Raw genomic sequence first — 12,879 nt, 5'->3', positions numbered from 1 at the left:
TTTAGTTTATAAATAACTTGTTTTGGTAACAGCATTTTAGAAAAGAAAATGGGAACTATAGATGAGTTATAATATTATTGTTCTCAATACAAAACAAATTCAGAAGAGTATGCACGTGTTTTTGTGACTAACACTTGGAACATTATCTACTACCGTTTATTAACTCTTATCCTAACTAGCCTAAAATTATCATTTTCAGAGTAAAATGTTCATGCTGACAAACAACCCCCCCCAAAAAATCTAGAAACTAATACTAAAAAGTCTTCTCGACTTGCTTTTCCTCTTGATTATTCAGCATTTTGTACTACAAGCCTGTATTAAGGAAGAGGGGCCTTGACAGGCTTGAGAGGTGGGCCTGTGTGAACCTCATGAAGTTCAACAAGGCCAAGCACAAGGTCCTGCACAGTCGGGGCAATCCCAAGCACAAGTACAGGCTGGGCAGAGAATGGATTGAGAGCAGCCATGAGAAGAAGGACTTGGGGGTGTTGGTTGATGAGAAGCTCAACATGACCCGGCAATGTGTGCTCGCAGCTCAGTGTCCTGGGCTGCACCAAAAGCAGCATGACCAGCAGGTCAAGTGATTCTCCCCCTCTACTCACCCTCATGAGACCCCACCTGCAGTACTGCGTTCAGCTCCGGGGCCCCCAACATAACAAGGACACGGACCTGTTGGAGCGAGTCCAGAGAAGGGCCACAAAGATGATCAGAGGGCTGGCACACCTCTCCTATGAAGACAGGCTGAGAGAGTTGGGGTTGTTCAGCCTGGAGAAGAGAAGGCTCTGGGGAGACCTTCTAGCAGCCTTCCAGTACCCGAAGGGGGCCTACAAGAAAGCTGAGAGGGACTTTTTACAAGGGCATGTAGCGATAGGACAAGGGGTAATGGCTTTAAACTGAAAGAGATTTAGATTAGATATAAGGAAGAAATTCTTCACTATGAGGGTGGTGAGGCACTGGAACAGGTTGCCCAGAGAAGTTGTGGATGTGTGAACACATCCCTGGAAGTGTTCAAGGCCAGGTTGGACGGGGCTTTCAGCAACCTGGTCTAGTGGAAGGTGTCCCTGCCCAGGGCAGGAGGGTTGGAACTAGATGATCTTTAAGGTCCCTTCCAACCCAAACCATTCTATGATTCTATGAAATATAAGTAAAGGTATTACACTTACTATACTTCACCACAAAGAAGTTTTAAATTTAGGGCAATGCTTTACCTATTTTTGTACAAAAGGGATTTTATGTCATGCATTTATAGTTGAGAATATATTATCTATAATCTTTTTTAAAGATTCTGCTGCAAAATCCTTATTCTTTGTAATATATTAATAGACCCATTCACTATTAAATTGATCACAACTTATGTGTATTTTTTTAAAAAACATAGGAGCCTAAAAATTTAAACCATCTCAAAAGCACTAAGTGAAGCAAATAGTCTCCCTCCACCATGTAGCAACAGTCCCTACACTATTTACTAGTGTTTTCAGGCTTGCATGTTCTAAGCAAATGGCTTCACCATCAGTCTAGAGCTATTTCAACACTGTTTAGCCTAATTAAAACAGGAATGAAAGGGAAGATGTCCTACTATTATTGGTTTGGCCATGAACCTGATTTGTGACCTTGGGAAACTATCTTATAAGAATACCATTTCTTACCTAAATTCAGAGCAAGTGCTGTAATCTTAAACAGTAAACGCCTGGCCCTTACTAGGATAAAAAAAGTACATATTAGGCAAACCATGTATTAGGTTAAATGATTCTACAAATCAATAGAATATATAAGAAGAAAATGAAGGGACAAGTGATGTCCTAATCTAGACACAACGTACTTAATTCAACCTGTCTATTGACTGCTGTCCCCTTGTATGCGCTTACCTGTATTGGGTTTGCATGGCAAGGTTTTGGTAGCAGGGGGGCTACAGGGGTGGCTTCTGTGAGAAGGTGCCAGAAGCCTCCCCCATGTACGATAGAGCCAATGCTAGCCGGCTCCAAGACGGACTTGCCGCTGGCCAAAGCTGAGCCCATCAGCGATGGTGTTAGTGCCTCTGGGATAATCTATTTAAGAAGGGGGAAAAAGTGCTGCACAACAGCAGCCAGAAGAGAGAATAATATGTGAGAAGAACAACTCTGCAGACACCAAGGTCAGTCAAGGAAGGGGAAGAGGTGCTCCAGGCACCAGAGCAGAGATTCCCCTGCAGCCCCTGGTGAAGACCATGGTGAGGCAGGCTGTCCCCCTGCAGCCCATGGAGGTCCGTGGTGGAGCAGGTATCCACCTGCAGCCCATGGAGGACCCCACGCCAGAGCAGATGGATGCGCCCAAAGGAGGCTGAGACCCTGTGCAGAGCCCGTGCTGGAGCAGCGGAAGAGTGTGAGGAGTCCTGCCCCCGAAGACGAAGGGATGGCAGAGACAACGTGTGATGAACTGACCACAACCCCCATTCCCCGTCCCCCTGAGCTGCTGGGAGGGAAGGAGGTAGAGAATACAGGAGTAAAGTAAAAAAAAACCCTGGGAGGAAGGTAGGGGTGGGGTGAAGGTGTTTTAAGATTTATTTTTTTCTTTCTCATTACTCTACTCTGATTTGATTGGCAATAAATTAAATTAGTTTCCTTGAGTCGAGTCTGTTTTGCCTGTGACGGTAATTGCTGAGTGATCTCCCTGTCCTTATCTCGACTCACGAGCCTTTCATTATATTTTCTCTCCTCTGCCCAGTTGAGGAGAGGAGTTGATAGAGCGGCTGGGTGGGCACCTGGCATCCAGCCAGGGTCAACCCACCACATTACTTCATGACCTGTGTTAGCCTCTGTAAAGCGAGTCAAATCACCTCGGATAAATAAAATTTTAAGGAACAGTTTTCATTTGGATCCAACTTGCCACACATTCACATGATCATTCTCTCTGATGGCAGGTGAGGTGCTGAAAATTCATAGCCAGGGCAGGGGAAAGAGCAGGACTGCCCATTTCAGCAGCAAACCCGGATCACATTGGATTACATTGTGAAACCGCACTGGAAAAACCTTGTTATTGCGCTTAGTTTCTATCTACTTTCTTCAGACACTTAAAAAAATGTAGGTGGGGTATGTCCCAGCTATTGTCAACATCTGGAAGAATAGTTTTAAAACTGTATTTTCTTTAAACACATGAATTTCTCACTCTGCCACAGGATCCTACCAACTTTTAATCTAAGTAAGTGCCCCTTATCTGAATTTCAAGTGGCTCCTGAAAGTCAGTGAAACAGGAGTTTCAGCTTTTCATCTATCTCAATGTTGACAAATACACTTTTGCAAAATTTTTCCTATCTTAAGAATTCACCTTCCTTAAGTTCAACACTTGTCTAAAATCTTTCTATGTTTAAACTTTTAACATAATTCAAGGGCACAACTTTTTAAAATTCATCTTTACAGTTGCTTCAAGTTAAGTCCCAATCATTTTTCCCTTTTGAAGTTAAAACGAAATACTGCAGAACAACAAGTATTAAGCAGACAAAATTAGAAAATCCTTAAAAAAAAAATTAAAGAAAAATAAAACCAGATGTGCTTTTAAACTGCCGGTCTGTAGACTACCATCCTCTGCTTCAGACTGTATCCCTATGTGAATGACAGAAATCCGACAACCCACAGCAAAAGTCTGAGTATTTTAATTAAGACAGTGGGACAAGGGAGGGAAAGAACTGACTGTGTCTACATTAGAACACAGGAAGGTTTGGTGCTGATGACCCAATATCCATGCTGCATACATTTCAGTAATTCAAACTAGGTGTAGTCTGGTTCTGCAGACTGAACAAGCACTAGCAGTCGGAGCTTAGAATGCTGAATCACATCTTTCAGCTTAGTTCCACCCAAAAGGAATCTAGTTTGTGCACTCTGAGCCCCCCTGCATTATCAACAAAACTGAATAAGCAAGGACAATCTGGAGACCTTTTTCAAAAATGCACTTCTTAATTCAGATGCTAATATGGATGCACCCAAAGTTCTGAAGGCGATCAGAACACATTTTTCCCAAGCATTTCTATATCTAATGTGTTACAAGCGTGACCATCTTTTAAAGTTACTGTTTTATAGTAAATAAAGCTGAAACTGATGCATTTTAATTAAACATACAATTTCAAAACTGGTACTAGGCATCCTTTCCACCGCCCCTCCCAAATGTATAATTTCCTTTCATACTACCTCAGCCTTGATATAATCAGGCCCGTATTCTGCCACCTGCAAATCTTCATAAAAGTTTTTCCTGATGAGAAGGAAAAGTGTTAGACTTACCCCAATTCAAAGATTTCAGTTACAAGGGCAGAGCCTACATAGTCGTTTCATACAAAACATGTCAATATTGTGGCTGAACACACATGAACGAAATAGCTTAAGACTGTTGGGAAGAGTGAAAGATGATAAAACCTACAACAGAAGTTGTCTATTTTCTTATCCCTAATCAGAAAAGGAGTGAACACACCTGCAATATTCTAAGAAGCCTACTTATCTCAGAAAAAATACATAACTGGAAAATAAAATCAGCCTACCATTGTATTGGTTGAAGAAGTAAAAGAATACGCTTTTACAAAGGTGGGGAAACAGAGCACTTCTACCCTAGTGGTTGTTTTTTAACTCAACAATGGTTGTCCAAGGGCAAAGCAACATGATATTGTATAGCCTAAATCAGATTAATATTTTGTAACTTATTTATACTGATATACCAATTACATCAAAACAAGTGAGGCTTTACAATCAGGATTCAAACAATCTGTGTCAAGTTGGCATGAACCAGCTCTACCGCCAAAGGACGCAAAACCTCAACACACACACCTGATGCCACCCACACTCTCAGTTCTCTCCTTTCTCCTCCACTTCAGCACAAGTATTTGTTTTGACCTATGCGCAGAAGCTGATCCATATTGAAAGTAGCCACTATCTCCTGAATGTAGATAATTTCCCTAATCCAGCTCACTGCTCATTGGTATGAATGTTTCCGTAAGCAGAGGTGATGACAGTCTGAGCTGAGGAGGAAGGGACTGTAACTTCAGCAGCAGCAATATGCTATGTGAGCTTGAACTATGACGCAGCAGCAAAATTAGAGTTGGTCAGGTAAATGACACCAAGAATCACAGAATCACTTAGGTTGGAAGAGACCTCTGGAGATCGCATAGTCCAACCCCCAAGCACAAGCAGAGACAGCTACCCAGGACACCCAGAAATATGCCCAGTCAGGTTCTGAGTACCTCCACAGATGGAGGCTCCACAATCTCTCTGGCTGACCTGTTCCAGTGTTTGACCATTCTCACAGTAAAAAAGTTCTCTTGTGTTTAGACAGAATTTTACCACATTAAACTTATTAAATCAGATACAGTCAGAAAATACCTGAATACAAAAGCTCTGACTGAGATGCAGGCATCTAGCACTTCAAACTTGGAGATTCCATGCTTAAGACTTCGTTAACACAGATTCACTCTTTTATTTTGTTTAGAACTGACTTTAAATCCACAGGGGCTTAATCAAGTGATACCTAGTACAGTTGAAGACACTCAATGATGTGGATGAAGTAACTTCGGAGCTTAAGTACAGCATAACAGGTTCAGACAAGTAAACAGAATTATTTTCCTCCAGACACACAAGGGGAATGAGAAAGCAATCATTCAAAGTCACTGAGAGACCCTTTATTCTGTGCAAGGAAGATTACACAATTTCTTTTTGTTGAGATGGTATCCAAACAACCATATCAGGATTTGGCTGGGAGTTACCACGCTTCACTAAAAAGTCAAAAATTCTGGTTTTTAATCTGCTTCTTTAATGGGAACTTAAAAAAAAAGAAAGAAAGAAGAAAAAAGCTAAGACAAACAATCTCATTGCTAGGTTGGCTTGAATGCCACACAGAAGTCTATAGCTTCAATGGCAAAATAATTTGCAAGCTGAAAAAGACTGACTGAAGTCAACCACTCGAAAACCTAAATGCAGTATTTTCACCTTTATGAGACACAAATCATGGCAAACTTAATACCTTACTATTGGTATTACCTACTATTAATTCAGGAAAGGAAGTTCAGACTAGCATAAATAACATACAAAACAGAAAGTTGTATTTGAATAGCTTAAACATGCTTTGTTTAAAGGGAAAGAAGGGCTCCACATCCAATAGCATCATGTCCCTCTAACTCTAAAACTGCCTTCTCTTGTGCTTCATTTGCCTTCTGCTTCCTGGAGTTTATCACAGATTCTCAATGAGACATCATTCATTACAAACTCTGTCTAAGAATTAAAGCGTGTCCCTTCAAGTCTCCCAGATATTCCCAATCAGGTTTGCTACAGGTTTTAAGGGTTGTAGCCCATGTGAAGCGTAGTTTTTTATTTTACAAAATAAAAGTCATCTCAGTTTGCCCCACTGTCAGACCTGAATTTATTGCCTGATTTTTTTCGTTTTGCTTTACATGATAAATGTATTTGCCCGATAAGGCTTCTACATTTGAACCTATTAAGACCTACAGTTGGACCTACTAAGATAGAAATTTCTGCAACTGTGCAGGTTTCAGACTTGCAAATAAACTGCCTAAATAGCTCTAAAGTTGACACTGGTCAACAACCTCTGTAATCAAGTTCTTGATTTTTTCAAGGTTTCACTCCTTTTCTAAAGGGAAAAAAAAAAAGGAAAAAACCCATCCACATCAATCAATCCATCATCCATCTTGAATGACAACTGCCTGGTGGCTAGATGTTGTAACAAATTATGAAAGCTTTATACTCCTCCTTTAGTAAATCAGGGCAGTCTACCTACCATCTTTTAAAGTCAATATAAAACCTTCCATTATATTTGCCAGTGGATTTCTACAATTTCTTCTTTCCCCTCCTGACTCACCACTGGAACAACTTGCCACTGACCTATCCGTGAACTGGTTCATGTTACCAAATCACCCGCAGGCACAAGCTGAGCTCCAGTGATATGAAATGTGACTTCATGAGGTTCAGCAGTATCCTTAGGCTTTCCTGTTTATAAAAGACAGATCTAGCGATCCAATCTAAAAACATACTTTGTCATAGACTGCAGGCATTTGTTTTTATGGTGAACACAGCATACGTTAGTATTATTTTTGATACTTTCTTTTGGTGAGGTATATCCACCAAATGCACTAACTTTTCCTCCCTTCAAGCAGAGGGTGCAAGTGCTCATCTATCACAGAACTGTGAATTTCAAGTTTCCACAATGTTAAGGCCATCCTACTGCAGAATTTGTACTATACACCCCGTTGTCGCACCAAATTATTTCATAGAAAATGAAGATACCTTCACTTAAACCCTATAGAGACCCTGACACAAAGTTTACCAAACCCTAACAGAGACTGTATTGTACTAAAACAGAAATAATGAAGTCACTACTGCAGTAAGCTCCTCTCAGAGAATTTCATTTAAGTAGTGCAAACACATTGGCTCTAGCACACATCTGGCACAGAAGACAACAGCCAGCCTAAAGTTTTGCTCTTCTTCGGGGAAGAGTCAAAGAATCTGCTCATGCCCATTCCACATGACTGTGTGAAAGACGGCTAACTTACACTGTACCTTCAGAGAATATGAAAGATTGCTATTGACTTATTTCCAATTAGATTATTGTGGCATTAAATAACATGCCTCAAACAACCCTAAAATATCACTTAGAACAAAGAAATTCAAGTGACTGAACAATTCAGAAAATTTAACAAAAATGTTAAGACGAAGTTACCAAAATATCATACTGAAAGTTGTAAAGTCTGAATCATAAAAAAAATTAAGTTTATTTTGCCAACTTAAAAAAAAAAATCTAGTATCACTACATTGACTACCAGATGGTTCAAGTGAGTAAGATTTAAAACTTGCCTCCTTCTTCTATTGCTGTGCTTATTTTATACAATGTATGAACTGATTGGTAGGAACAGGTTAGGTCACTATGACAAAGATTCCTCCACTTTAAAAAAAAATAAAAATAAATCAAGGTTTTTGGGCAAAAGTTGTAGAGAAATCTTTATATACATTTACAGAGGCTGCATTTTTTTTTTAAGTTTCTTAGTAAGTTACTGCAGTTTTCATGATGTTTTTCAGCATTCCAAACTTCTCACCCTGGACATGGGAGATTCCTAGGTTCTTAATATTAAATAAAAGCATTCCTTACAACAAAAGTTTAAAACTTCATAGCCAGCAGACTAGTATTGATTGCTTACTTTCCTTTTAAACACTGTAAGTCTATCTTCCAGAAGTGCTGGGAAAAGATTTTTCCATCAAAGTTCTATTGTTTGCATATCTTCCAAAGAATTCTAACAACAATCTCCTAGCTTTATTTCTGTACACATCTTACACGAGCAAAACTGCAGATAGCAGAAGATGAAATGAATGTGTAGGGTGACTGTGCAGGGTGACAGACATGCAGGCAGCTGACAGGCCAACAGGACTTGGGGGAAATGGGAACAAAAGAGAGCGAGCGAGTGCCCGTGTATGTTTCTTTTCCCTCTCATTCTCTCCAACTCCGATTTTAAGTAGAACTTGAATTAATAGAAAATAAGAAAAAGCCCGCGCAATGTGTTCATCAGCTTAGAACCCTGAAACCATGGTACCTTACAATGTCATGCCTAGTTGCTGGCATAGAACTGTTCTTGTAGAATAAAAACAAACTGTTCAAGATGAGCTCTATACGGGATGAGAATTATAAAAAACATTTAGACTGAATGAGAACATGAACAGAAGAGAAGTTTGGAGCACCAAAAAAAAAAAAGTCCATCTACTTAAAAGTAGTTTGTCACAGGGCCTGCTTGTTATGTGGGACAGATCCAACCCAAAAACTACATACAATGTCAAATCTATTTTGTACATACTTTTTGCTCTTCAAGATTACAAATAATCTGAAATAATCCAATTTACCTTTCTGTCTGCAGGTAATCTGAAAAATTGCATGGAAAATGTATGAGCTTCTGTATCCTCTTCCACTGAAGCACCAACTAAAGCAGCCCCTTAGCAGTAACACTAATTGTTGCACTAATGACAACATAAGAATATGGAAAGGGTTAAGTACAAAACCTTCATAACGTAGACCAGGAACAAGTGGTTCAAAAAAAGACAAAGCACAACATGGGAAAACAGGCAACAAAATACAACAGTCATAGTAAAATAAAAAGCAAAGTGGTCCAAATGGAAGAGCATTTTTCAGAATATGTAATACTAATTACGACCGTCAATAGTCATGATAGTCAATAAATATTAGTAAGCCAGATCTTTTTGCTATACAAAAATCAAACTCTACCCTTGATTTTCAGGGACTGGGGAAGAAAAAGGAGAAAGCCCCTTAATTAGTATTTGAGTCTACACACGAAATAATCGATCCAACACAAAAGCTGTCAAAGTACTTTAAGAACACGGAGAGGAGAAAGTAGAAGTGAGAAAGAAAAAGGGGGGAAGAGACGGACAATCCCTATCTTACAAAATAAGGAAGAAAACAGATGCAGAAGAAACCGCCAACCATTGGGAAGTCATGCACCAAATAATGTATATTTGCAATAGTCAGCATGTGATCAACATCAACAACGGTGATAATCTTTTAAAAAGCTCTTTTTGTTAGAAGTAGATTACATACACCTTGCTTCCTCAGAAATGTTAAGGTGTTAAAATCAAGCAATACACAAGAGGAGGAAAACTACCATCCCTTTAACTTTTGGCTGAAACCAAATAGTAGTTACTAACTACCCAAAAAAAGTCTAAAACTGTGAGCTGAAGATATACAAATATGACTACAGAAAAAACTTTGTCCAAGGCTCAGTACTTAAGACAGCGTGATGCTTCCCTTTCTTAACACCGTTTGATTTTGAAAATACGTGCAACATTCGTGAGGGTCAAGTGACAATTCTTTATGGTTTATACAGTGCCTGAGGCATGTGGAATATTTGTGGGTGACGTACTGTGTTGAACAGACCCCTTGAGATACCGATAAACTGAAAGCACACAAGGCCAAATATTTATTAATAGTTTAACATGGCGTCTTTCTTAACACTGACTTTACTTGTTTTTTTGTCAGCTTGCTTACTTTACGCAGCAAAACAGGAGCCGTTCGTAATAATTAACACGGCAGGAAACAGCTCTTCAAGGGTAGAGGGAGATGTTTGTAAACCAGCATGAAAACAGATCCTTTACGGGGGGATCAGCGGGATAGGAAGGACTTTACTACAGCACAAACACGTGGGGCGAGGGCGGACAAACGGAGGGCACATCCCCGCGGCACCCAGCGGCGGCGGCACGGCGGCCGACGGCGGGGGGCGATGGCGGCCCCGCCCCTCCAGGCCCTCCCGCCGCTTCCCGCCGGAACGGGACAGGGCAGCCCGGCCCAATGCAGCCCTACCCGCCCCTCGGGCCCGGGCCCGACCCCGCCGTGCCCGGGGAAGAGGGGCGTGCGTGCCGCCGCTGGTCAGGCGCCGGGCCGCGGCGAGACCAGACGCGACAAGCGCCCGCCGCCCGGCTGCGCCCGGCCGCGTCCGCCGCCGCGCCCTCCCCCTACGCTGCCCACCCGGCCTCCCGCCGCCATCCCGCCTCCCGCCCGACCTCCGCCAGCGCCCGCCGCCCCGGGCCCGTCCCCGCCCCACCCCCGCCGCGGGGCCGCGGGCCAGGCCGGGCGGTGCAGCCGCGGAGGCCGCCCGCCAGCAGCGGCCGCCGCTCCCCCCGCCGCCCGGCATGGGCGGGCTCCCGGCCGTACCTCACGGGCTCTGCGGTCATGTCTCCGCTGCCGCTGCTCGGTGCGGCCGGCCGGGCCGGAACCGGGCTCAGGCGCTGAAAGGAGACAAAGCCGTTATTGCCACCATCGCACGCTCCGCCGCCATCTTATCGGAAGGCGGCTGAGGGAGACCTGCCTCCTGCCGCCTTCCTCCTTCGCCGACTCCCATTGGCTCCTTGCCGCCCCCAGCGATTTTCTAATTGGGCGGCTCCGACGGGGCCTGTTGCTAGGGTCGTTCACGTCACCGTCCCAACCTTCCCTGCTCTGATTGGCTGGAGGGAGGGTTACATCACCGGCAGGGGCCTGACGTCACGCACCAACTCCCGTGACATCATTTCAAAACAAAGTGTATTGACGACTTTGCCCAGCAGGGGGCTCCAGCCTACGGGTGCCCCGATGGCCTCGGCCGTTGTGGCGGGAACCAAGCGCGCACGCATCCCGCGCAGGCAGGCAGACCGCTGCGGGGTGTCATGGGAGGCAGGAGACGGGACAAGCGGCGACAGCGAGGGTCGGGTCTCACCCCGTCCCCAGCCCTCATCGTCAATGCGCTGCGGCTTTGGGCAATTCTGCAACCTGGATTCAACAACAGCAAGTTAATCATGGCATTTAAATACAACAGCCATACAAAGAGTAACACTGCGATGCCAGCCAAACTCTAATAACAGCATCAGAATGACCCTAGCCCTCTGTTGGGGATCAGCCATCGCACTCGAGGCGGACCAGGACATGAGCACAGAAGCAAGCTTTGGAGGAGAGAGTTTCCCAAGTACAGAATAAAAAGACAGCAAGATATGAATAACGTAAGCTATATTGAGAATTATCGAGGTTGAACTTGTTGAACAGCACCCAAGTTACGCTGCCAGCTAGAGCTTCACTTAAGCCCAGCTTGCTAGAACTTTTTTTTTTTTAAAACAGAAAATTCTTTAGATAAGGAAACGCATCGTTGGCAGCTTCACATAAGTATGCCAAGATAATTTTCCCTGCTTGTACTAGTAGCTTCTACATCCCTGTCAGATGTTAAAATCTGTATGAAAAGAAGAGGATTGGAATACATCCCTATTCAGCGGCAAAGAAGTTACATTCTTTCATGAGAAGGCTACCGAACTCCACTGGCTGGGGTTTTCATGTAAACTTCCATCTCCCCACATAACCAAAACAGAACGGACCACCAGTTCAGTCCACACAGAATTTGAAACAGGTTACACAAATATTATTCATTTACTATAAAGATAACCAGTTTTGAAAATATAATATATTTTTCTGCAGAAACTAAAAAACCAAACGTACCTGGTTGGTTTCATAACACAATGTGCAAAATACAAGAAAAAAAATCATAAGTGAAAGCCTTGTCATCTTAAGTATAACTACTCCTTAATATCCATTTCATTCTAAAAGGGAATGATGATAGAATAAATAGCATTTTTGCACTTCAGCACATACAAGCTTACACATCCCAGGGAAATTCTACAAACCAGTCTAAACATAATTTGCATTAGAATTTAACAGTTTACCCAAGAACTGCATCCTCTATTTGCTGAATTTTAGTAATATCAAACAGCAGATTTAATAACAACTTTGTTAACAAATGCTATCTCATGGTCAATGCTACAGTTTTAAAAGACCAAAGCATCACCTGCCTTCTAACTAAATTTTAGAAGGAAAAAAATAAATCCATGTTAAGGACTGCTATAAATTCTATTACAAAATTGCAAAAAGCCACCAGACAGATTAATTAAACCGGAAGCATCACCTATTCTTTGCTCTGCATTAGTATTCTAGTAGTGTGATTAAAATAAGAACACAAAGCATTTCTTTTGCTCTTCAAGGGATTTAGTCTGCTTTATGGACTAATATCCTACTGATTTAGAATAACTACACAGCGGTATTTATTACTTTTACTCTATAATTTTTTTTTCTTTTACTATTTCCTTGGGAGATGGAAGAAGGTATTTGAAAACAATTTTAAAAAAAAAATTTAATTGCCTCCAATTTATAACATATCTAAATTTGCACATGAAAAATAAATCCTATTACGAGAAAAGGTCAAGATAAATTAAGAATGCAAATGTTTCCATCTCCCAACAATCACTCCAGAAAACAAAACCTGATACTATCATGAGGTTGTCAAAAACAGATTGTAGAAGCACACTGAAGTCTGCGTATGGACAGATATCGTGTGCATCTGTAGAGAAA

General features: G+C 42.0%; 1 protein-coding gene across 1 annotated transcript in view; it reads right to left on the bottom strand.

The window, feature by feature from the left end:
* The window catches only part of ATRX (ATRX chromatin remodeler), an 88,551-nt gene extending 76,557 nt beyond the window's left edge, over positions 1-11,994 (bottom strand). The window contains exon 1 of the mRNA XM_075162707.1: positions 10,669-11,994. Within this exon, the coding sequence (XP_075018808.1) occupies positions 10,669-10,688 (20 nt within the window). The 5' untranslated portion in view covers positions 10,689-11,994. The remainder of the gene's footprint in view (positions 1-10,668) is intronic.
* Positions 11,995-12,879: the final 885 nt, after the last annotated feature.

The sequence above is a fragment of the Calonectris borealis genome, chromosome 13, assembly GCF_964195595.1.
Source record: "Calonectris borealis chromosome 13, bCalBor7.hap1.2, whole genome shotgun sequence".
NCBI classification, from domain to species: domain Eukaryota; kingdom Metazoa; phylum Chordata; class Aves; order Procellariiformes; family Procellariidae; genus Calonectris; species Calonectris borealis.
The sequence above is the reverse complement of the archived record's forward strand: the minus strand, read 5'-3'. Positions and strand labels throughout refer to the sequence as shown.